The sequence below is a fragment of the Marmota flaviventris genome, chromosome 2, assembly GCF_047511675.1.
Source record: "Marmota flaviventris isolate mMarFla1 chromosome 2, mMarFla1.hap1, whole genome shotgun sequence".
Classification (NCBI taxonomy): Eukaryota; Metazoa; Chordata; class Mammalia; order Rodentia; family Sciuridae; genus Marmota; species Marmota flaviventris.
This window is the reverse complement of record NC_092499.1, coordinates 14,034,829-14,057,706: the sequence shown is the minus strand read 5'-3', so window position 1 is coordinate 14,057,706 and position 22,878 is coordinate 14,034,829. Positions and strand designations below refer to the sequence as shown.

Below are 22,878 nucleotides of genomic sequence, written 5' to 3'. Positions count from 1 at the left end.
ACCCTGGGAACCGCAGCATCTAGAACCTCAGATGGTGAGGGGCTGCTCAGCCAGGCCTGCAAGGCTCAGGCAGGCCGCCCTGGTCCAGCAGGCAAGCGTGGGCTTGACCTTAGTGCTGGCGTCTTCCCCTGGGGTGTGGAATCCAACCTCGCCTGACCCTTCTGAGCCCCCCCACTCCCCCCAGGCGGGACTAACTGTTCCCTCTCTGTGTCGCCTTTGTTCCTGCAGCTATAAAAGCACTCATGTCAGTTTTGAATACATCTCTTCCTCTGCCGGGGCAATCTTTTTGTTGTTCTGTTTGTTCCAGATTTTATGTAACCTCAAAGTCTTCATTAAAACGGACCCGGGGCGTACATGTCTTTCTATCTATGAGATTAGAATTGACAACATAAATTAGTGGTTTGGAATCCCAGTGGGTACTTCTTCTTAGATAGAAAGAGTTGTGGACAATCCGACTTATTCAGAACCCTAACTATGAAAACCACCCTTAAATCACATTCTCGCCCGTTCTGCAATCAGCCAGTCTTTCACAAACACTGGCTGACTCCTGCATTTGTGTCTCTGTGCAAGACATGGGGTCTATTTGAATGAACAGGACACGGGCCACGTCTTAGAGGCCAACCCAGTGTGATCTTGCGGCCTAGATTTTGCTAACACTTTGGGCCTACTCTCTATAAAGTATAAGAAGTCAACCTAGAAGATTCCTTTCTGAGCATAATTTCTCAGAGCTCTGAGACCCTCTGTATACTTAAAAAATAATTTTTTAAAAACTTTTAGCTGATTTTAAAAATGCATTCTATTTTCCACTCTACATTATTTGTTCACTTAACAAAAAATTTGATTAAATCACTGTTCCTAAAATAGGGTAGGGGAGCACAGGGAAGAAAACACAAAATTCCTGCCTTCAGGAACCTGACTCTAAGTCACAGGCGTCAGGAGCAGAGCGACAGTCAGCCTGTTAGTTCATCTGTGGTTGCGGGTGGCATCCATTCACTCTCTCACTCCTTGGAAGTCTTTGGTGTGTGCTGTGTGCTTAGGATGGAGCTCTGGGGCCTCGGGAAGAGGTCTCAGGTGGGTTCCTGCCTTCCAGGCCCAGGGGAGAGAAAGGAATTCAGGGTCAAGTAGACTAGGAGGCCACTGAGACAGGGATTCTGAGTGCTTCTGAGGAAGGGAAAGGCCTTCAGAGAGGGAGGGAGGACATCCCAGGTCAGCCAGAGTCACCCCAAAACAGACCTGAGCAGGGGAAGAACATCACCCCAGATACCCAGGAGGAGGGAGCTGATGCTGCCGGGGCACCTCCTGGGGTGGAGGCTGTGCTTGCTAACCTGTTCCCCTCTTGCCTCCACCCAGAGTCCCCGTGGCCCAGTCACAGGAGGTTTGGCGTCCTTCATCCTCCTCCGGAGGCCCGACCTTCCCTCTGCCATAAGGAGCTTGATCCTACAGAGGAAAGCAAACATCAGAGACCCATCCAACACGGCTGCGGGTAAGTGGCACCAGGTGCTTTTGAAAATTTCTGGATATTGGGGTTGTCACTATGTAAATAGGCTGAATCAGAGCACGGAAGGAGCAGCAGAAGCTGATGACCCCTTCTGTCACTTTGCCGTCACCCACAGGTCCGGGTCAATTTCTAGCAAGAAATATAGAAAATCGACCAATAGATTAATTAATTAACTTCCAAGGATACATGACATGAAGAGAATGAACTGAAAAGGAGTAAATAAGGGTAAATGAGGAGGACACGTAAAACATCTTCAAAGAGGTGACACCTGGCACTTGTTACAGATCCAAGCTATGGGATGCGATGCAAAAGACCTGATTTTGGCTTTTAGAATATCATGATCGTTATGCACTGTATACATGTATCAAAATTTCACACTATTCCTCATAAAACTTGTGAAATTAAAATAATAATAAAATTCAAAGATATTTTAAAAATTTTCTGCAAATATCAACTGGGTAGATTCTAGACCTCCCCCAGACTTAGAGCTTCTGCCTAGGAGCAGGATGTAAGAGCAGAGGGCGATTAGCCCTGGTCACTTCCTAGCTTCCCAGAGGTGAGGAAGCCTTGGGAGGGGTCTCAGGTCACCCACTGCTGCTTCCTCAGCTCAGCCCCAGAAGGAGAACTGCCCATGGGCTCCGATGACCAAGGGGCTGTCCCTTCTGGGAAGAGTACCCCAGGTTACACTGCAGTCCAATCAGATTTGATACAGACCAAGTCTCCCCACCTTTGACTAGCCTTATTCTCTGGGTAGCACCCATCTCCCTACCCTCTCCCAGGGGGACACCCATGGTCCTGAAGGACCCTGCAAGAGAGAACACATACCGAATTTGTCACTGACCTAAGTCCCAGAAAAATTTCACAATAAAAGCAGATTTTCCTGGTAATGGTGCAAATACCAAAGAGAAAACAGTAACACTACTTAAAGAACTTGCTAGAACAGGCAGTCTTCCTTTTGTTTATCAACACGTTTGGCCTTTGTTTCTATTTGTGGGCTAACGGTTATGTATTATTGCCTGACAAAGCACCCCAAAGCGTCGTGACTTAAAACTGTAATTCCCACAACTCTACAACCAAGGCTGGGTTGGCGGAGGGATCCCTCTGTCCATACTGTATCTGCTGGAGATGGACCAGCCAAATGGCTTCCCCCTTACATGTCTGGTGTCCACTGGGATGGCTGGAACAGCCAGCTTCTGGCTATGAAGCCTTTCCAACAAGAGTGGCCAAACTTCTCTCTGTAGTAGCCCAGGACTCCAAGAGACAGTACTCCGTGAGGGTGAGCCCTAATGTCCTCGCAAACATCAACCCCTCGCAATCACTGACTCACATCCTGTTCCCTAAAGCAAATCTCATGGCCAAGGCCAGGGTCCACTGCAAAAGAGCTGGGAAGCGTCATTTACAGAGAGCCATAGTCATTTATGCAATCAGCAAACCCTACCTTAAACCAGCTTGCAGGGGCCTCGGGGTGCCCTAGGGTGGAAGAGCTGGGCCTTAGACCCCCAGATCAGACATTGTGGTGTGGACCCCAGCTTTGCCCCTACTGGTCGAGGAGATGTGGGGGAACTGTGTGACCTCTCCAAGCCCCCTTTTCCAAAATGAAGGTAGCAATAGAATCCCCCATGTTACCTTCAGGAGGGAGATCTGCCTGAGCTAAGGTAAGTAGGGCACTCCGTCCACGTCACCTGTTGGGAAATCCTGAGGGGCCAGAGAAGCTCACCGTACCCAATGGCTGGAAAACTCCAGCCTGGACTTCTCCCTGGGGCTTTAAATCAGACGAGGATGTAAAGATGAGTTCCTCTCCGTCACTCTTATTAAGTTTTAAAATATTGATTTTTAGGTAAAAGACTCAGAGAAATCACTTCATTTCTCTCCTCAAAGACAAAGTCAGGTGGAGCCTGGGAGACCCGGGTTGCAGGGATCACACCAGGCAGGAAAGAGCCCTCACCAAACAGTGAGGCCTCTGTTCCACTTGTCACTAAGGGGGACAACTGGGGACTTTTCTATTCATCTCCAGCAGGGGGAAAAAACACAAAACCTAAACATAGTACCCCCCAAAGTACATTTAATTAAAAGGGAACAAAGAAGCTTTGTGCATCTGAAGCCTCCCTGATTTGTTGTATTAAAAATCCAATTTATCCTCACAATAGGCTCGGGAGGGAAGAAGCAGCGGGTAGAGTAGGGAGACTCTGAGCTGACTGTCACCCCTCCCGCGTTGCTCCAGGTCATTTTCGTAGTCCTGAAGAGCACGGCAGCTTCCTTGGCCTTTCGGCAGCTGGTTGTCCCACACAAGACCCAACAGATTCCTTCCCCAAAAGATCAACCAATGGCCGATGCCACAGGTGAAAAGGCACCAAGCCACACCAGGGCAATGAGTGTGACAACCACAGGGTGGCGCCACTCCGCAGCCGCCAGAATGGCAAACATGGAAGGCAGGAAGGCAGGCAATGCCAAGGACTGGGGACCAGCATGCCTTTGGCAGCAGATGGCCAGGGCCACCGTGGGAAGCTGACTATATCTATCCCACAAACCCAGGTACCTGCCAAATAGCCGCGCACACACGAATTCCCAAATGCATATGCTAAAGTGTTCACGGGGGGCACAGTGTCTAGCACCCCCAACCTGGAAACTCCTCAAATGTCCATTAGCAACAGGCCCGAATTACATACATATGCTCATCAGTAAGGGGGACGGACAGCTTTAACACAGTGATATTCAAGATCGTCCCAAGTGTATTGTGGAGTGAAAGAAGTTAGACTCAGAACGCACCTAGTGTGTGGTTTCACTGCATGAAGTCCAAGAAAGGCCAAAGGGGTGTGTGGTGTGAGGAGTCAGGGGAGTGGTCACCCTGGCAGGGGGCGGTGGCTGGAGGGCAGGAGCAGGTCTTTCAGGGGTGCCGATAATGTCTGTCTCTTGATCTGGATGCTGGTTACACGCTACGTTCATTTTGTGAAAATTCACCAAGCTGGACACCTTCGGGCACCTTTCCCGATGTCTATAATGTTGTAATCAGAAGTAAAGTAAAGAGCACTGCCCAGCATGCCCAAGGCCCTGGGTTCAACCCCCAGCACTGGGGAAAAAAGTGAAATTTAAAAGCGTCTGCCAGGCAGCGACTCAGTGGGCCCTTGTCCCTCCTCCCATCCAACCCAGGGTTCCGGCCAGCCAGCTTGGTGGTCCTGCACAGGTTCCTGGTGCCAGCCTTCGGGAGGTTCTGCCAGGCCAACAGTGGTCCTCTGCCCCTGCTGGGCCAAAGTGAGCCAGAGTAGTGGATGTGGCCCACCCTGGGTGCTGTCCCAGGCATCAGGTAAAAGCCAGGGTTCCTGGGAGTCAAAGCTTGGGAGTGGCCACATGTGTCGTCCAGAGCCCTCTGTCCAGCCCTGAGGACCCCACAGTGCCTGGCACAGGGCCTCGCTCATGACTGTTGCCCAGACGGAGCTGCCCTCCCTACTGTTCCCACTTATCCCCTGTCCCTTGATCCCATCCCTTGCCTCTACATCAGGGTAAAATTTTGGGATTTCTAAGAAAGTCCAGGCCAGGAGAGATCCCTTGGGCACTGCCACCTGTCACTTCATCACTCACTCCAGAAAGCTGCCTGGGCAGGGTTAAGAAGAAAAGGATCACACCTCGCTCACTAACCTCCAGCGGCCGACATCACCCGCGTTGTGTGATTCCGCCCAGACTTTTCAACTACAGCAGTCCTCCCTCATCCAGGGTCTCAGTGTCCACGGCTTCTGTTGTCCACAGTCAACTGAGGTCTAAAACACGAGGTGGAGAATTCCAGAAATAAATAATTCAAAGTTTTAAGCGACTGTTATTAACAGTGTGAGTTAGCTTTTCATAGTGACGACCAAAATACCTGTTAAGAACAACTTAAGGAAAGATTTGTTTGGGCTCTTAGTTTCAGAGACAGTCCATGGGTGGCTGGCTCCAAGGCCGAAACATCATGGCGGAAGGACAGAGGAAAGCTGGTCAGCTCATGGCAGCCAGAAAGCAGAGAGAGGCAGAGAGAGAGAGAGAGAGAGAGAGAGGAAGCGGCCAGAGACAGAGTCCCTGAGCCCACGCTCCAGTGACTTCTTCCCCTAACCGTGCCCCACCTGCCTATAGGTACCACCCAGGAGTCCATTCAAATTATTAATCCATCGAACAAATTGATCCTCTGATGAGGTCTGAGCTCCCACAATCCACTCTTTTCCCCACTGAACAGCACTGCAGTGCTAACTCATGAGCTTTTGGGGGAGCATTTCGAATTCAAACCACGACACAGCTAATTGTTATAATTGTTCTATTTTATTATTAGTTATTATTGTTTATCTCTTACTGTGCCTAATTGATAAATCAAACTTTATCCTAGGGGTGTGTTATGGTTTGAAACTAAAGGTTCCCCAAATCTCATGTATTGAAGGCTTGGTCCTCAGTACAGCAGTGGGGCTGTGGGGGTATGATTGGACCATGACAGCTCTGACTTCATCAATGGATTAATCCATCAGTGGATGAACCCATACTGGAATGGGTTTTGAAAGAAGGGGTTTGTTATAAAAGCAAGAACTCTTTCTGCTTCCTTGCCACCATGAGGTGAGCAGCTCTGCTCTATCATGTGCTCTCCGCCATGATGTTCTGCCTCACCACAGGTGGCCCACAGCAATGGGGACAAGCCACCAAGAGCTGAAACCTCTGACACCATAAACCGGTATAAATCTTCCTCTTTGTAAGTTGATTCTCTCAGGTGTTTTGTCACAGTGACTGAAAGCTGACTAACACGGTGTATATATTTAAGAAAAAACAGCATACACACAGCTTAGTACTAGCTAGTTATAACACGTCTATGGCCTGGGGATTCTAATGGCCCTGGGGCTTCTACTTCCATAATGCCTCTCCAGTGAGTCCTCATCCCCCACCTGGCTAACTGTGGCTCACATCTGCCCTCGCCTAGACCAACAGACTTCGTAACTGCCTTCCTTGCCCTAGTCTCACCTTCTCCTCCCCTTCCCATCTTCTACTCTCGCCTTTTCTAAATCTAAATATGATCACATGACTTTCCTGTTTAGAAGCTCTCATGGTCCAATCATACCCCCACAGCCCCACTTCTAAACACTTTCTTCAGTGCCTTCCTGTGGCCCACACCATAGCCAGTCTCAGGACCCACGGTGATCCAGCCCCAGCTGAACTGCTCTGACCCAGATACTCTCGTCATCCCCAACCCTCTCTCCAGACAGACAGCACCCCAGGGACTTCCTGTCATTATCATTTTGTGAACTCCAGGGATGGAGACCCCAGGGCTGAGGTTGCTCCTTGAGGTTGCTCCCCTGATTCCTGCTGTACCACCAACTCAGAGATTCCTGGAGCACAGCCCCCAGTGGGCCATAGTGCTGGATGCCCCCACACTTTCCACATCCTGTTCCCTCTGCCTCGATGTGCCTTCCTCCTGTGTGACTGGAAAATTCCTATTTATGCCTAAACACCCAGCACCAACTCCTTCATGGTTACATGGTTGGCTTTCCTTTACTGTAACAAAATGCCTGACATAAACAACTTACAAGGAGGAAAGGCTTATTTGGACTTGTGGTTTCAGACCATGACTGGTGCTGTTGCTTTTGAGCCTATAGTGAGGCAGAACATGGTGGCAGAGGGTACATGTTGGGGCAGAGCTCCTCACCTCACGGTGCCTGGAAGCAGGGGGCAGGGGAAGGGGCAGGGGTCAAATATCCTTTTAAAGGTCACACCTCCAATGACATAACTTCCTTCTACGGGGCCACACATCCTAAAGGTTCCTCTATGCCCCAATAGCACACAGGCTGGCAACCAAGTCTTCAATGCATGGATTTGGGGGGACAATCCAGTTCCAAATTATCATGATAAGAAAGAGTGGGTTTCTCCCTTCCCTGAGTCACTCCTCTGCCTGACCTGTCAGCACTTCCTGCTCTGCATCGCAAGCACCTGTTTCCAATGCATTCTCACCGACCAGCGTAGGATCAGGAGCTACTTAGGGACTGGGATGGTGTCCCGTCTATTGCTACAGCTTTGTCACCCAGCGTTGTCTAGCAAGGAGCAACAGCGTGGTGATTTGGGAGTGAGTGAAGGACAGGTTCAGGACTATAGAAGGCTCCTGATCCTACAGAGGAGTTTCTGTAAGGAGAGAGAAAGGACTCATACTCTGCCAGTTCTGAAAGCTTCCTGGAGATATTGTCCTCTGTCCCGTGTGGTCTGCTGGCCCCACCTCCATGGCAGAGAGAGCACCACTGTTTTTTCTTGCTGGCTTGGCTGGTCTTGGGTGGGGTCATAGGAAATATAATGGGTGGTGGGGGCTACTTGATATGCATGCCAATTTAGTCACCTCCAACCTGGTCATGTTTCTAGGGTGCCAACCAAGGCCTCTGCTGAAAACCGCTTTCTTGACCTTGCCACCAAGAAAGTGGGCCCGAAAATTCAACCCTGGACGACCCTTGCTCACCCCAGTCCTTTTAAAAAATCCATTGCCCAGGACCATATGGAGGGTCTGGGGCCTATGAGCTTTGCCCTGTGTCCCCAGGACAGTCTGTCCCCAGTTCCAGAAATATGAATGTGGTGACTGCGCGGGCTCCCTGATCTCGCTGGGTGAGTACTTGGAGCAGCTGAAGGACATGGTGATCTTCGTCTTAGACTGCAGCTTCTCCCTGGAAAGGGCCTTGGAGAAGGTGGGGCTCCCCGGAAGAGACCCAAAAGGTCTCAGCCACGCAGGAGCATACCAGGTAGGCACACAACCCACCAGCAGAGAGAGGCCTTGTTGTAGGGACAGACGAGGCAAGGCACCGAAGACAGCAGGAAACAGTTTTATTTGGCTGCAGCCAGGTCCAGAGGGCACAGCGTTTGCTGTAATCAATCAATCCCCCGAACCCCGAGTTCAGGGAGCTTCAGAGTTTTATACCCAGCATGTAAGGGAGGGGCTCAGAAGTTCACAGTCTGCAGAAGTTCACATAGAAGCAGCTTTTTCTTTCACTGGTTTGGGCAAGTGAACCCTTCAAGGGCAACACCTGAGAAGCGGGGAGCTTCTTCTCCCCTTTCTTTCCTCCCCTGCCAGCTGTTACCATGGAACCCAATTGGTAACTTCTCTTATCTTATGAATGTGGACATCTCTGTGAAGCCCAGCTCCAGGCCAGAGGCCTTGTTTGCACATTTCTTCAAAGTCCTATACTGGATACATTTGTGAACAACTAGTAAGGGGGTGTCCAGCACCTGGAGTGCTGGTATCTTCTCAGCCAGTGGCCAAGTAAAACAGGGCGACACGAAAATAGGAAGTTTATCTACATTGGACTCTTTTGCAGAGACTCTTTTCCTGACAGTTCTAAAATCAGCCATGGAGAAGATTCCTGGAGAGGCCCAGTTAAGTCTTTTCTGTGGAGAAAAGGGGTGCTACTTCAGCCTGAAAATGTGGGTCAGCTTGCATTTTCCTGTGGTGGGGAGAACATTGGCATAGAAGGCAGAAAATCTAAGTTCTGTCCCCAACTCAGCCACTTTTGCAACCCAGGAAAAGTCGTTCACCTCTGAGCCAACCTCTCGCCCACCCACCTCCAGTACTGCCGTGACATCCAATGTGGCCCTTCTTGGCAGGGCATTGCGACCGTGTCCACCAAACCTGTCTGGAATGTGTCTGGGTCTTTTAATTTAGGGCCCCTCGGTGAGGTTTTTCAAACACCCCCCTGGTTCAGGTGCACATCTCTTCAAGGAAAATGTGGCTGGCTATGCTAATGCCCGGGGATTTGTGGCAGGGCCTCTGCCAGCGGCTAGCTGCTATGTTATGTCTGCACCAGGAAAACCTGGTCTTGTTCTTGGCTGGAGGTGACTGCACTGCAGTTGGCTCCCCCTGGGCTGAGCCTCTGATAGATGTTGTAACCCTTCCCTGTGCCTCTGGGCTTTCCTTCCAGCCATCACCTATCCTATCTGTGGGAGAGGATTAGCCTGGCATTCCACAGACCTCTTCCTGGACAGGAATGTCTGAGCATTCTCGCTGCTAGGTCAGTGCAGATGGTGACGTTGCAGGTTTCCTTATTCATGCAGGACTCAGATCGGAGATTTCACCCTGAGCCTGCAACGTTTATTAAAATGTCTGGTTTGGGCTCCTGCCAGAGAGGCCTGAGCTGCCTCTGGTCAGAAACAAGGGTGTCCACAGTCTGTGCTGCCATTCACAGGGAGCCATGTGCCCGACAGGTTTTCTTGAACTAGGGAAGGGCGGGGATGGTGCTGTGGCTGCTGGCTGGGCCCCAGAGCAGGGTCCAGCCCTGGAACTTACTAGCATTGGAGTAGGTGAGGGCTGGGAGGGCCTATGGCTCATCACACACAGCCTCTCATTTGAGATGAGGAAACTGAGGCAGAGAGAGACAGATAGACAAATAGACACTTGCTCAAGTCCCAAAGCCAACTGGAACCTGGAACCCCTGTCTCCCATCTATATTATGTCAACGAGGCAGGTGTGATCATTGAGGGACGCCTCGTGGAGATGCAAGTGTGTCCACATCATGTGCTTCACGTGGCCGTGGTTGCACTTGTACCATACTCACTGTCCCCGAGGCCTGACAGCGACCCCTCTGCTCCTGGGTCCTGGGACAGGTGGTCAGGCAGCCATCTTGGATCCTGCTGTCAGCCAGGAGGAAAAGCCACCTCCAGACAGAGGCCCCTTGGCCTTGGGGAGTGCTCCTGGCTCTGCCAGTGGCCCTGGAATGGAACCTGTCCCTCTCCCAGGGCTGTTCCGCAGACACCGGGCTGACAGGCACACCCAAGTTCATCCTGCTGCTGCCAGAGTGGGAACAGCAAGCCCTTGAGGTGACGGCCAAGGCTTTCCCAGGGGATGACAGTTCTGGCCTTGTCCTAAATCTTCCATAAGCCCCACTGCAGGGACCAGAAACCATTGAGGAGGAAGAACACACACACCCCGGCAGTGAAAGGCACCGGTCACCCTGGGCGACTTCTATTGAGACAGGGGTGAGGCAGGGCCCCGGGAGCTCTGGACGACTCTTTCCAATGTGGAATCTGGGGTTGGAACAACACCAGCTCCTCGTGGGATATTCTGCTCCCTTGCGTCTCTCCACCTGTGATTCTCTCAGAAGTTCCTTGTCTGTGGTCTCCCTTGAGACCCACGGAGAAAATTCACAGGGTCCATGAAATTGGATGGGAAAAAAAATACCTTTTTTATTTTTATAACCTCAAATTGAAGCACAGGGTTTCCTTTAGTTATGAAAGTCAGCAACACGCAGCCGCCTTACCAGCAGACCTGATGGCCAAAAGAAATCGCAGATATCTTCATCACAGCCCTCCCTGGAATGTCAAAAGTATCCCACACGGATCACTCTTCAGACTCACAGTGGTTGTAGATCGCCATTTGGTTCCTGAAGCTGTTGACGGGAAAGCACACGTACTGTGGCCTCACATTTTTTCAAGAACTAGTAACTTCATGTTGCAATAAAGCTGGTTGCCACTGGAATCCTATGAATTTTTTTTTAAGTGGTTAACAGCATGACTTTTAACCACAGGGCGTCCGTAGCTGCAGCAGGCCCCCAAAGGAATCCATGGCACATAAAAAGTTAGGATTTGCTGTTTTAAACCAGTGGTTATCAGCAAACATGCCCATCTCTATGTCACCTCCAAGTAGAGGGCGGATTTTTATAACAGCTCCTGGGACCTCCCCCTTCATTCAGCTACCTTGAACTCTGGGTGCTCAGGGCTTGGATCTGGGCTAAGACGGTTTTCTAACATTTTTCACTTGATCTGACAGACAACAGTGCCTGGTGCCCCTGTTGCTGGTTTCTGCTGCCCTCTGGTGGCCACAATGAGGACTGTTCCCAAAGACAAGCTGGAAAGGCTGCTGCAGGCCCCTTGCTCCATGGGAGGTGACCAAGGACAACCCTTTCACATCGGTGACCCAGGTCAGTGCCCAGACTTGTTCATGATTCTCACAGTGCCTTGGAGGACTCAGGAACTTGCCTGGTTCCCAGGGCCTGGGGGGAGGGGTGGGGATTGCAGGGCCTGGAGGAGGCCTAGAGGGTCCTGGAGCAGCCCCAGGGCTGAGTGTACAGAGGCCCCCGGGTTTAAAGCTGCTGCCCTTGGCGGGTTCGCCAGCCTCACTCACTGGGATCTTTGATTATGGTGAAGCCCCTGTGAACTTCAAATGAAACTGGGGGAAGCAGAGGGTGGCAGCAGGACTCTTTGTCCCAAGATCTGAGCTCAAAGCCACCTCTAATCTGGTCAGTGGCATATGTGGGCGGAGAAGGCTCTGTTCCCGATTTTCCCTGGGGCTGAAACCCACTGCTTCCCAGAGTATGAGCTCAATCTGAAAGTGAGTAAAAGGATCCAGGGGTGAAGGACTGTAGTTGGGAAGCTGCCCGGGGCCTCTTGGAGCTGGCAGAAGGCCTGATAAGAGTCTGGTGTTGGCCCTGGGTGAAACCAATGTACAGAGCTTGCCCAGCTGTGTACCAAAAAGATTTTTAAAAATCATGCAAACCTTGGCTTCTGTGAAAACACAATCAGCATTTGCTGCCTTCCTCATGTAAAGACAGCTAGGACCACCCACCAGGAGGGGGTCTGCTGAGCAGGCCTAGCATCCATCTTCCCTGTCCTTGTCCACCATGATGGCCACTCAGGTTGGAGGTGCTATTGGTGGTAAGCAACAGAGGTTCTGTGCAACGCGACTCAGTCTGTGTCGAGAAAAACTGGAAAACGCTGGCTTCGTTACCATCTGCAATGAAAGTAGAGCATTGGGCTCAATGCCTTCCGGAAATCACATCATGGAGTTTGAGTTTCCGGTTTCTGGAACCCTATCAGCCAAGATGGGCCACAAGTTATGGGGTATCCTGAGTTGGAAAGTCTCCTAGTCCCCTTCTCCTCCTCCTCAAATACCATTTGAGATAAACCTGAGACTAGGGTTCCTTTTGGAAAAAGAACCATACGCTACTCAATGTGGAGGGTACCTGCCAGGGGAGTGACCAATTTTTTTCTCTCTCTACCTGGAGAACTGTTGGGAATCAAAGCACTCTCTAGGCCTGACTATGGGGAGCCCGTGGAGTGGCGGCCAGGGGACATCCCAGTGTTCTGGCCTTCTCCACTGACCAGCCTCGAAGCTGTCAGCAGCTGCAGTACGTTGGGGGCACAAGGGGGCACCTACTTCTGACCTAGGGCAGAGCCAGTGGCCTGAGTTCTTGAAAGCAGAGGCTTAGAGGGCAACGATTTCCAGACCAAAGCCCGAAACAAGACTCTCTGCGTCCTTAACCCCAGGGTGGGTCTCCTCGCCAGAGCAGCTCAGAGCTCAAATACATTTCATCTCTAAAGACTCACAGCTCATCCCGACAGGAGGACTAATCTTTAGCTTCACTTTTCGAGACATCTTGGAGGTTGGTAGGGCCCTGAACACAAGATGCAAAACCAAGAAACACAACGAACCAAACCATTTCACATTGTCCAGGCATCCTTCCGTATCCATGGGAACTGACTCCAGGAAACGCCCCCATACAGGATACTAGAGTCCATGGGTTCTCAAGTTCCTTATAAATGACAATATTTTCATATCACCTGCAAACACACACACCCGTATACTTTGTCATCTCTAAATTGCCTCTATGAACTAATATAATGTAAATACTTAAATAGTTGAACACTGTATTGTTTAGGGAATAATGACAAGAAAAAAATGTCCGTACATGGTCAGTACAGACACAGTTTTTTTCCCTTTAGACTATTTTCAATTCACAATTGAAATACAGAGGCCAATTGTATTTAACCAGGTAATTGAAAACACCGTCAGTACATTTTTTCAAAGAGCACAAGTGATATTACAATGAAGAGACACTTGAGGGCACCCTCAGCAGTTCACAGCAAAATTGGAACATTACAGAAACAATAAAAATAATAATTGTTGCAACCCATTGTCTTAGAGCCAGGAAAATTCTGGCCTGGTCAGCCACACTTGCTCTAGAAGAAATAGAACTTACTGTTACTTTAGCTTATTTTGGAAGCGTTCACGAGAGTTTGGCTATCAGTACTTGTAACAAGAAAAGATTCTCTGTAATAAGGTGAAAAGATACGCCAAGATTCCCCAGGATGCTATTTATTCATTTACTTAACATGCGTTCATTGAACACCTACTATGTTCCAGGCCTGACCCAGATCTTGGGAATATAAAGCTGCATGAGACCAGATGGAGCCTTCAGAGAGCTTGTGATCATTTGGGGGTGGGGTTTGAGGGAGCTGTGTACACAACCTCCCACGCACAGTACTCGTGCCTGAGCACAGCAGTCTCTGGTCCCCTGCCATCAGACACCAGGATACCCTGCAGAACTCACCGCCACGGGCCGCCCCATACACTCCAGCCCTTTGGCTCCGGTGATAATTGTGTATCTGATTGCAAATGAGAACAAACAACATCATCAGTCAGGACAAACTTGAATCATATCAGCTTCAACCTTTAAATTCTGATTAGCAATTGACTGTTCTGATGGGTGATGGCTCTGGAGTGGCCATGCTATCTAAAATACAGAGAAACAACGACAGCACCCTGCAGACCCGGTGGTCCTTCCCTGTATGCGTCACATCTGGAAGGTGTGTACCTAGCAGTAGGTTTTCCTTTTGAAACATGGGCTGGCTCTGACTTTCTTCACATCTAAGAAATTCTACTGTTACGTGAATCCGAGACATTGTTATTTACTCAATTCACCTCTATGTTTTTTGAACACCTATTATGTGCAAGGAATTCTGAGATGAACAAGCAATGGTTCCTCCTCCCGAGGAGCCCAGCTGGGTGAAAGTAGCCTGCCCAAGGACAATAGTAACCACTGAAGGCAGAAAGGACCAAGTAAGGACCAAGCAGCCAGGAGCCAGGCGCAAGGAGAGAAGCTGAGATACCGTGTCTGGTGCAGTAACGCCAACCAGCACAGAGGGCTGACTCTGTGGCAGGCACTTGGCTAAGCACTTTTATGTGCATTTTCCAATTTAGTACTGACAACGACCCCCGGAGGTATTATCATCGTTCCATAATCGAGGAAATAAGTGTAGAGAGGAGAGAGTCACATCTCAAACTCGAGTGTGTCTGCCACGCTGAAGCTGCTCCTTGGTAACTATGCTGCAGCACCTCGCACGGCTGCGATCTAGTAGGGGAGAGTTTTCTTAAAGAACAAAATTAGCATAAGCTGAAGCAAAATATAAGTGCTACGAGAAAAATAGAAACCACGTTCCCAGTGTTCGCAGCCAATCTAACATTCCCTGGAAAGCAGACGGAGATGCCGAGATGCTCTGTAAACACTTGGTGGTCTCCATGGCTTCAGCGCTGGCCCCAGCTGTGACTGTACCTCCCTTTTTTTGTCACCCTCGACTATCTCTGCTTTCCTAGAACTCGGAGGCAGCTGTCTAAATGGGCCTTCGGTCCTAAGCTCTGGTCTTGGTGCCGCACAGGCCAAGTTGGGGCGTGGGTGCCATCTTGCCATCCACAGTGGGCAAAGGCGAGAGTGGCCGGGCCCAGTCCTTCCTGTCGAGTGTTGCAGAGGCTCCAGTGGCTTTCACCAGCACTCCAGGACGCACGGTGATGACCGCCCTGAAGGATACAAAGACTCGGACCAGCTGTCTCAGCCCTGAGGCGACCCCAGAGGTCCACCACGTTTCCCCAGACCCTCTGCACTGTAGCATTCGTCAGCTTCCGCCGTTCAGAAGATCAGAGAACTGGAGGCGACCATCTCCATAGACCCAGGTAAGACAGAGCAGTCACACCCAGTGACCTGGAGAGACTCATTCCCTGCTGCAGTGCTCAGGGAGAAGGGCAGGACCTGGGCGGGCTGCAGCTCGAGGGTGGAACGCTTCACCATCAAGAGGCATGAGGCCTGGGTTCCATCCCCCTGCCCCCCCACACCCACACACACACAAAAAAAAAAAAACTCTGCAAACTGGGTCCACAGCATGAGTTTTTTAAATGCTCATCCTGCATGTGAATCCCAAGGAGGCTGGAGGTCAATGCACCCAGACGCTAACGTTGGCCATCTCTCTAGGCGGTGGGTGATCTTTTTTCTTTATGACTTTTCGCTGCTGTTCTAAATGTCAGCACTGAACACAGGAAGGGAGCCTGAGGGGAGAGAGTGCCCGCTGGGCGCCTTGCTACCCAGAACCTAATGGGCCAGGCAGAAGAGAAAGAAAGGGAGAGTGGCTTCTAGGGGCAACTGCCCCCATTTAAAAGAGGCTCCCCACGTACTCATTAAGGTGTCCAATTTCCCCCCCCGTTAGTGCCGTTGCCCTGGGTTGGACACAGATTGGACTTTTACACTGGGCAGAAGGTGGAGGTGGGGGCTGGACGGCTCCCCCTTGAGGTCTGGGTGGGCTACAGCCTCACCAGCTTCCAGCCAACCTGCAGAGTGTACATGTGCCTCAGGGAAGGGCCGGCAGGGACGGCTCCCCTGCGGTCTGTGAGTCATGGGCGCGGGACAGGCTCTAGGATCCTCCAGGCGGCTGCTGATTCCAAGGAGGAAGAGGTTGGCTGAGGGCCTTTGGAGGCTGTGAACTTCCCCTCCACCTACCTCCAGGAGCGGAACCCCGGACGGCCAGCAGAGGGCGCTGTTTCGCCCGCTGTCTGGGAAGGGCAGACTGGGTTCCCGGGGTCTGTGTTCTCAAGAGCGACCTACCTGAGTCAGTGGACAGGACTTCCAGCAATCGTGCTTCCCTCCTGGGCTTGGGGAAGATTCCTGGGCGTCACTCTGTGCCGAGCATCATGCTGAAAGCACGACTTGTCCCATCTTATTAAATTCTGCCAGTGCCTGCGAGACAGCTATCGTTAACTTCACTTAACACACGAGGAAACCGAGGCACACGAGTTTAGGAAACTCGTCTAAGTCCACATAACCTCCCAGTTGGTCCAGCGGAGCTTGAACCCATGTCCACCGACTCCAGTGCCCATGATTTATCCGTGTTGGCTAAATTGGAGTCTGAGTCCACCTGGTACGTCACGGCATCACCTGGGCAGGTAAAGGGAGGTTGCGTCACCCCCTGGCTCACAGTCCACTCCTTCATCTGCACCTTCGTTTCCCAAGGGATTCCTGGATCAGATCCATGGTGGGCGGCCCCTACGGAGCACAGAGGGGTGAGGCCAGTCTGGGGCAGTGAATTCTTGGGCCAGACTCTCAGGACCCAGACAAAGCTATTTCCGGTGACAGTGTAAGAGGACAGCTCCTGGCAGGGCCGTGGAGCAGACAGCCTGGGACCCTGTCCCCTGCTGGCCGCACTGTAGCCCGGAATCTGACAGAGCAGACCAGCCTTAGAAATGGCGGCTTTTGTCCCCTGGGGCTGGGAGCAGAGATCATGCAGTCATGAAGCTTCCCACTGAACCACCGGGCCCAGCTGCCCGCCTGGTCTCTGGTCTGCTCATTCCTTTATTCCTCCTGTAGGGGATGTGGCTTCCTTTGCGTGCAACACATGTAAGTTCAGCCCACCACAGGCAGAGCCAGGACCCTCCCATGCAGCGGGCAGGTGTGCATGGTCTCTTGGTGGATCGTGGATGGATTGTGTGTGTGTGTGTGTGTGTGTGTGTGTGTTGCTGGGGCTGGATCACAGGGTCTAGCCCACATGCTGGGCCAGTGCTGTGCCGCTGAGCTACATCCCCAGCCCCTGGGTGGATATTTTCTAAACTTTGCACGTATTTTCTTCCACACACACATTCTTGCCCACGCTGTTGGCTCTCCCACTTAGCACAGGCTCATGAGGAAGAGGAATTATTAACTCAGCCATTCACTTAAAATTTTTAAAAAAATTAAAAGGAACTGGGAAGGGTACTGACCACAGAGGGGATGAATCCTTTGCTTAATAAGGGTGATGCGAGAGGTCAAGCCCAGCGCCGCCCGGCAGTGCCCTGGCAGACTGTGCGTGTTGGGAAAAGGAGGCTCAGAGGCAGATTAATGGCTGTCTGGACGTATTGATTTCATCTTCTAAGGACCATCTTAAATCCTCAAGAACAATAGATGATTTTGATTGCCACTATATTAAATAGGCAGACAGGAGATTTATGACAGCGTCCAGGGCACTCAGAATTATTCAGCAGGCATGAGAGTCACATGGTGTTTTTTTAAAAGGATCTTGCACACGAGGTCCCTGGAGAATCTGAAGGAATACCAGGGATATAGGGGGACAGTAATGATTTTTGCACTGATAATAAAATCATCATAAATGGATGCAGGGATTTTGGTTGACCAAACACCCCCCCCCCTTAGTGCTCACCATGCCCTATGGAATACAGTACTTCCTGATTGTTTCCTTTAAAAAGCTGTGATTCTTCCCCCCTCTTATCAACAGTACTTCATGCTCATTATAGAAGCATCAAAAAATATATGAAAGTTAAAAAAAGCACTAAAATTTATCAGAACCACATTGCAATTAGCCAATATCGACAGTAATTTTTTTCTTCACTCTCAAACCTCTGCAGGCATGCATATGGACTAGAATTCTAGTACACTACTTTATAACTTGCTCTTTGCACTTTTGAATATATAGTGAACGTTTTCTATATCACAGTCTTCCACAACGTCCTTCTTAATGTTTGCCTAGAATTCCATTATATTTCTATGGAATGTTATCTATTTATAGAAATGTTCTGCCTTTGATTAATATCCCAGTACTTAACCCCATAAATAATACCATAGTGAACATCCTTATCACTAAATTTGTCTACACACTCGTGATTTCTTTACTAGGTATGCTGCAGACTAGAAGTGGGTAGCTGCCTCTGTGGAATGTACAAATCTAAGATATAGACAAAACTGTTTTAGTTCCCACTTGGAAAACTGAGGCTCAGAGAGGTCAAGAGGTGTGGCTAAGGACACACAGAAGTGACTTGCTAGCACCTGCACAGATCCAGCCTCTGGATCATAAGTTCAAGGCCAGGCTGGGCAACGGAGCTAGACCCTGTCTCCAAATTATGGGTGTGGTTCAGTGGTAGAGTGTCCCTGGGTTCAATCCCCAGATTCATAAAAGAAAAAAAAAAGAAAAGAATCCGGGTCCGGGAATGGTGCACCGTCCCTGGGACAGCAACATGGTGCAGGTGCTCTGTAGAGCAGTATGGCAGCTGCTTAAAACATTAAAAATAGGATTCCCCTCCATCCAGCACTAATCACAGTTGTGGTAAGAAACACATAACATAGTTGTCAAAAAATGGAAACAACCCAATTCTCTGCGGATGAATGGATGGACATGCAAAATGGGGTGTAGATGCACAGCGGAATATTACTCAGCCTTGAAAAGGGAGGAGATTCTGACACAAGTCACAACATGTTCGAACCTTGAGGACACTTTGCTAAGTAAAATAAGCCAGTCATGAGAGGACAGATACTGTATGATTCCACCTATAAAGGAGGGACCTAGAGTTGTCCAGTTCACAGTGATGGAAAGTGGAATTTGTGTTGCCAGGGGCTTGGTGGAGGGAACATGAGGGCTTGGTGTTGAATGGGTCAGAGTTTCAATTTAGGAAGATGAGAGTCCTTGAGATGGGTGGTGGTGACAGTCACACAAGGTGAACGCACTTAGTACCACCAAATTAAAAACGGTTCAGATGATGGATTTTATATCTTGTGCCTTTTTCCACAGTTAAGTTTTCTTGTGGAGTGCAGGCTTAAAGCATGCACCTTGGGAGGTGGACGTGCAGGTGAGCGCCTAGAGCTGCCTGCGCCACCAGGATGCCTTAGAGAGCTGTTGACACCCTGGGAGCCGCAGTGAAGACACTGGGGAAGTCCAGGGAATAAGTAAAGATGGAGCAAAGGACCCGGTTACCCCCAGGGACCCCTCCAGGGAAGAGGAGCAGGAGGGAGGGAGAGCAGCCAGCAGGGAGAGCAGAAGGAGCCCATGTGTGGCCATGGGCAGAGAGGGTCTCGGGGGCAGGGGATGGCCCAGGTCTGGTGCTGCTCGCGGCCAGCTCCGTTTCCGTGGGACCCTGCACTGGAGGGCACTTTTTTATTTTTTTTTTTTTAGCAGCGGCTCCCCCGGGAGCTGGGCTGGGCAGCTGCTCTGTGGCTGCGACTTAGAGCTGGGGATGGTTCTACTGGATTCTGCAGAACTTTCCTTACATTTGAATGAAGAAAAGAATCAATCTGGCCTTTTGATGACAGTGATTTCAGTCCTTTGGTGACTGAGGCCCAGAGGTCCCCACGTGTCCTTCCTCAGGTGCCACCCCCTCTGGGATGCCCATGTTCTCTGCCCTGTTGGTCCCCTGGGCCCCCTGACGGGTACCTACACCCTTGATCCCCTTCTGAGGACGTGAGAAAGAGCCGCCTCTGCTTAGTGCCCCCTTTGTGCCAGGCAGTCGGCGGGTGCCACCTCAGGGAGCCATCACGGCTGTCCTGGTAGGTGGGCGTGACTTGGCAGAGGGGGACATCCAGGGTTTGGGTGGCTGGTAGGAAGTGGACGAGATTCCCACCTGCAGCCCAGGGAGGGGCTGGGGCTCTCAGCCTGTGTGACTTCCTGTCCCCTGTCCCCAGTCCCCCAGTTATGGCCCATCACTTCACAGGTGGACCGTCCTGACCAGCATTCCCCGATGACCACCTCGTGCCTGCCCCTCAGACGGGGCCGCAGCCAGGCCCGCAGCAGGGCCTCTCGCAGTGACCCTGGTCCTCACCTCATCCTGCCCCTTGGGCCCTCGGGGATGGCGCATCGGCTCACAGAGGGCCCGGGGCAGCTGAGGGATGGAGAGCCTGAAGGAGCCCCTGCCCTGAGGCTGCATTTGTGACACAAGCGTGTGGCCTTAATGTAGAGAGTAGGGAGCGAGAAGTGGCCTTACCCTAACGTGACAGTGTAGGAGCCGGTGATGGGGATTATGGAGATGGCCGAATCGCCTCCAAAATACCTCCTGGTGCCCGTCCAGGAGCCCTGCAGACCCAGGAGGCCTGCAGTGTCATGCGGGAGACCCCTGCCCCCAGCTCTGTCCCCATCCAGCTCGACATGAAGAAGCCTTCATCCTGGGCCCACGAATAAACCAGATTCCACCCCAGACGGCTGTGAGATAGGCGGGCGAAAGCTGGGTTTGTGTATATTTTGCTCATGTTCTACCACAGTGGGTATTATTTTTATAATTAGAGCAAGTGGTTTTTTTTTTTTCTTTTTTTCAAGACCCAAATTCATCTTGGAAATCACTCCCAAATAAGTAGCTAACCCAAGGCTGGGTCTCTGGGGCTTTCTTGAATTTCCCTGAAGGTATGCCATTGGTGGTGGGGGGGAGGTGGGAACTTGGGGTGAGAACTGGAGTCCTGACATCGACCCCAATACTTGGCATTGCCCAAGCTGTTCAGTAGCTCTGAGCCTTGGTTTTCCTCTTCTATAAAATGGGAATAACAATGGTATTTATTCCACAGAACTGTGAAAGTTAAGTGAGAGTGTGACGTCCAGTGCCCAGTGGAGGGCCGCACACTGTCACCGTGGGCACGTAACTGTGTGCCCAGCACTCTCCCTGGCTGGCACAGGCTTGGTCCGTGTGGGGTTCTGGGCGTCTTACATGCAGCGTATGTGCTTGTCCACGCTGGCCTGACTCCACGCTCCTCCGTGCCAACCTAGAGCTTCCTTAGCACCCTGTGTCCTGGCCTGGACTGACTGAACAGCGTCCTGCAGGAGGACATTGTTCCAGAGTGGTCTTGACGACCCTCCAAAGGAGCCCTTGGGGAGTGAACTTGAACTTCCAAAACCTAACACCAGGCCTGATGTGTCCACCCTTTGCCGTTTTCTTCAAGGTGCTCTGAAGACACCGATCCCAATGTCAATGACCAAGGTGAGAAGACGCTCGCAGGTCCTGGGCAGAGACGGGGACCCAAGTCACCCAGGTATGTGTGTCCGGTCCCAGATCAAGTGCCCGATGGGAAACACCCACGTGCTCCTCACTCCCCGCAAAGCCTCTGCACAGCCCCGGAAGGTGGTCTGCAGGGCCCCTCTGTCACAAGAGGCGGGGAGCTGGGGCTGTGCCAGGGCTCCGCAGAACCTCTGGAACCAGCCGGTGTGTGGCAGCAGGGAGAAGCGGCTTGTCTTCTGACAAAGGAGGGGAATAGGAGGATTTTAAAAAAATTATTAGCAGTTTCAAACCACAGGTCAGGACTCATTAGATAGAAAATCCTTTCAGCTGGGGGACCCTGGCTCCTTTGGGTAGTGGAATTATGGTGGCATTGTAAAGCTGGCCTGTTAATATTGAGTCAAGCTCCTCCCTCCCCCGTCGTCTGCTTCCCAGTGGGGGCTGAGGAGTACATTCTGAGGCCGCCTTGGTGGCCCACCCCCTCAAGGCACAGGGCATGTTTGACATTCCAGCACAATCAAAGGACATGGACAGGCATGGAGATTTTTTTTTTTTTTAAACATTTACAGTGCGCAATGGTGCGCACCTGTCATCCCAGTGGCTCTGGAGGCTGGGGCAGGAGGATCGCAAGTTCAAAGCCAACCTCAGCAATTTAGAGAAGCCTTAAGCAACTTAGAGAGACTCTGTCTCTAGATAAAATATTTTTAAAAGAGTAGGGATGTGGCTCAGTGATTAAATGCCCCTTTTGGGTGCTGGGTTCAATCCCAGTACCAAAAAAAAAAAAAACTTTTACAGGAAAAGGTTTTTATGTTGTGGTAAAATACAGATAACAAAAACTGTGTTGCCATATCACCCCCAGAGCCTCATGCAAGCTGCACATACAATGCTCACCACTGAGCGCCAGCCTGTTTCCCATTTCCCTCATTCTTTTTTTTTTTTTTTAAGGTACTGGGATTGAACTCGGGGGCCCCCAACCACTGAGCCACACCCCCAGCTCTCTTTTGTACTTTGTTTAGAGACAGGGTCTCAGTGAGTTGCTTAGTGCCTCATTGTTGCTGAGGCTGGCTTTGAACTCGGGATCCTCCTGCCTCAGCCTCCCAAGCCACTGGGATGACAGGTGAGCGCTGCTTCCCCCATTCTTCAGTGTACAGTTCCCAGTGTTCAATGCATCCACAGGTTGTGCAGTCACCCCCTCATCCATCGCCAGAGCTCTGTTCCTCTCCTCAAGCTGAAGCTCTGGACAGGTTCTACACCAACTGCCATCCCCCTCCTCCCAGCCCCTGGCCACCACCATTCTACCTTCTGTCTCTGTGATTTTGACTCCTCAAGAGGCCTCATAGAAGGGGGTCTTGCCTTTTTGTGAGTTGCTTGTTTCACTTAGCAAAGTGTCCAAGAGTCTCCCAGGTTGCGGCATGTCTCTGAATTCCCTTCCTCTTCAAGGCTGAATAATATTCCCATGTGCGGTTAGCTGTTCATATATCAGTGGCCCATGGGCAGCCTCTCCCTGTGCCTATTGTGAGTTATGCTGCTAGGAACATAACATGGGTGGGTGTGAACCTCTTCAAGTCCCTGCTTTCAGTTGTCTTGGGTACATACCCAGAAGTGGGATTGCTGGATATGATGGTAATTCTAT

General features: G+C 51.0%; 1 protein-coding gene across 1 annotated transcript; it reads left to right on the top strand.

Moving 5' to 3' along the window:
• Positions 1-1,038: 1,038 nt before the first annotated feature.
• Dglucy (D-glutamate cyclase) lies at positions 1,039-16,310 on the top strand. The gene is given in 9 exon segments (XM_071606298.1): positions 1,039-1,071; positions 1,351-1,483; positions 4,646-4,799; positions 8,022-8,220; positions 11,238-11,388; positions 12,472-12,594; positions 14,992-15,132; positions 15,135-15,194; positions 16,246-16,310. Coding segments are annotated over 9 exon segments (1,059 nt in total).
• The last annotated feature ends 6,568 nt before the right edge of the window (positions 16,311-22,878 follow it).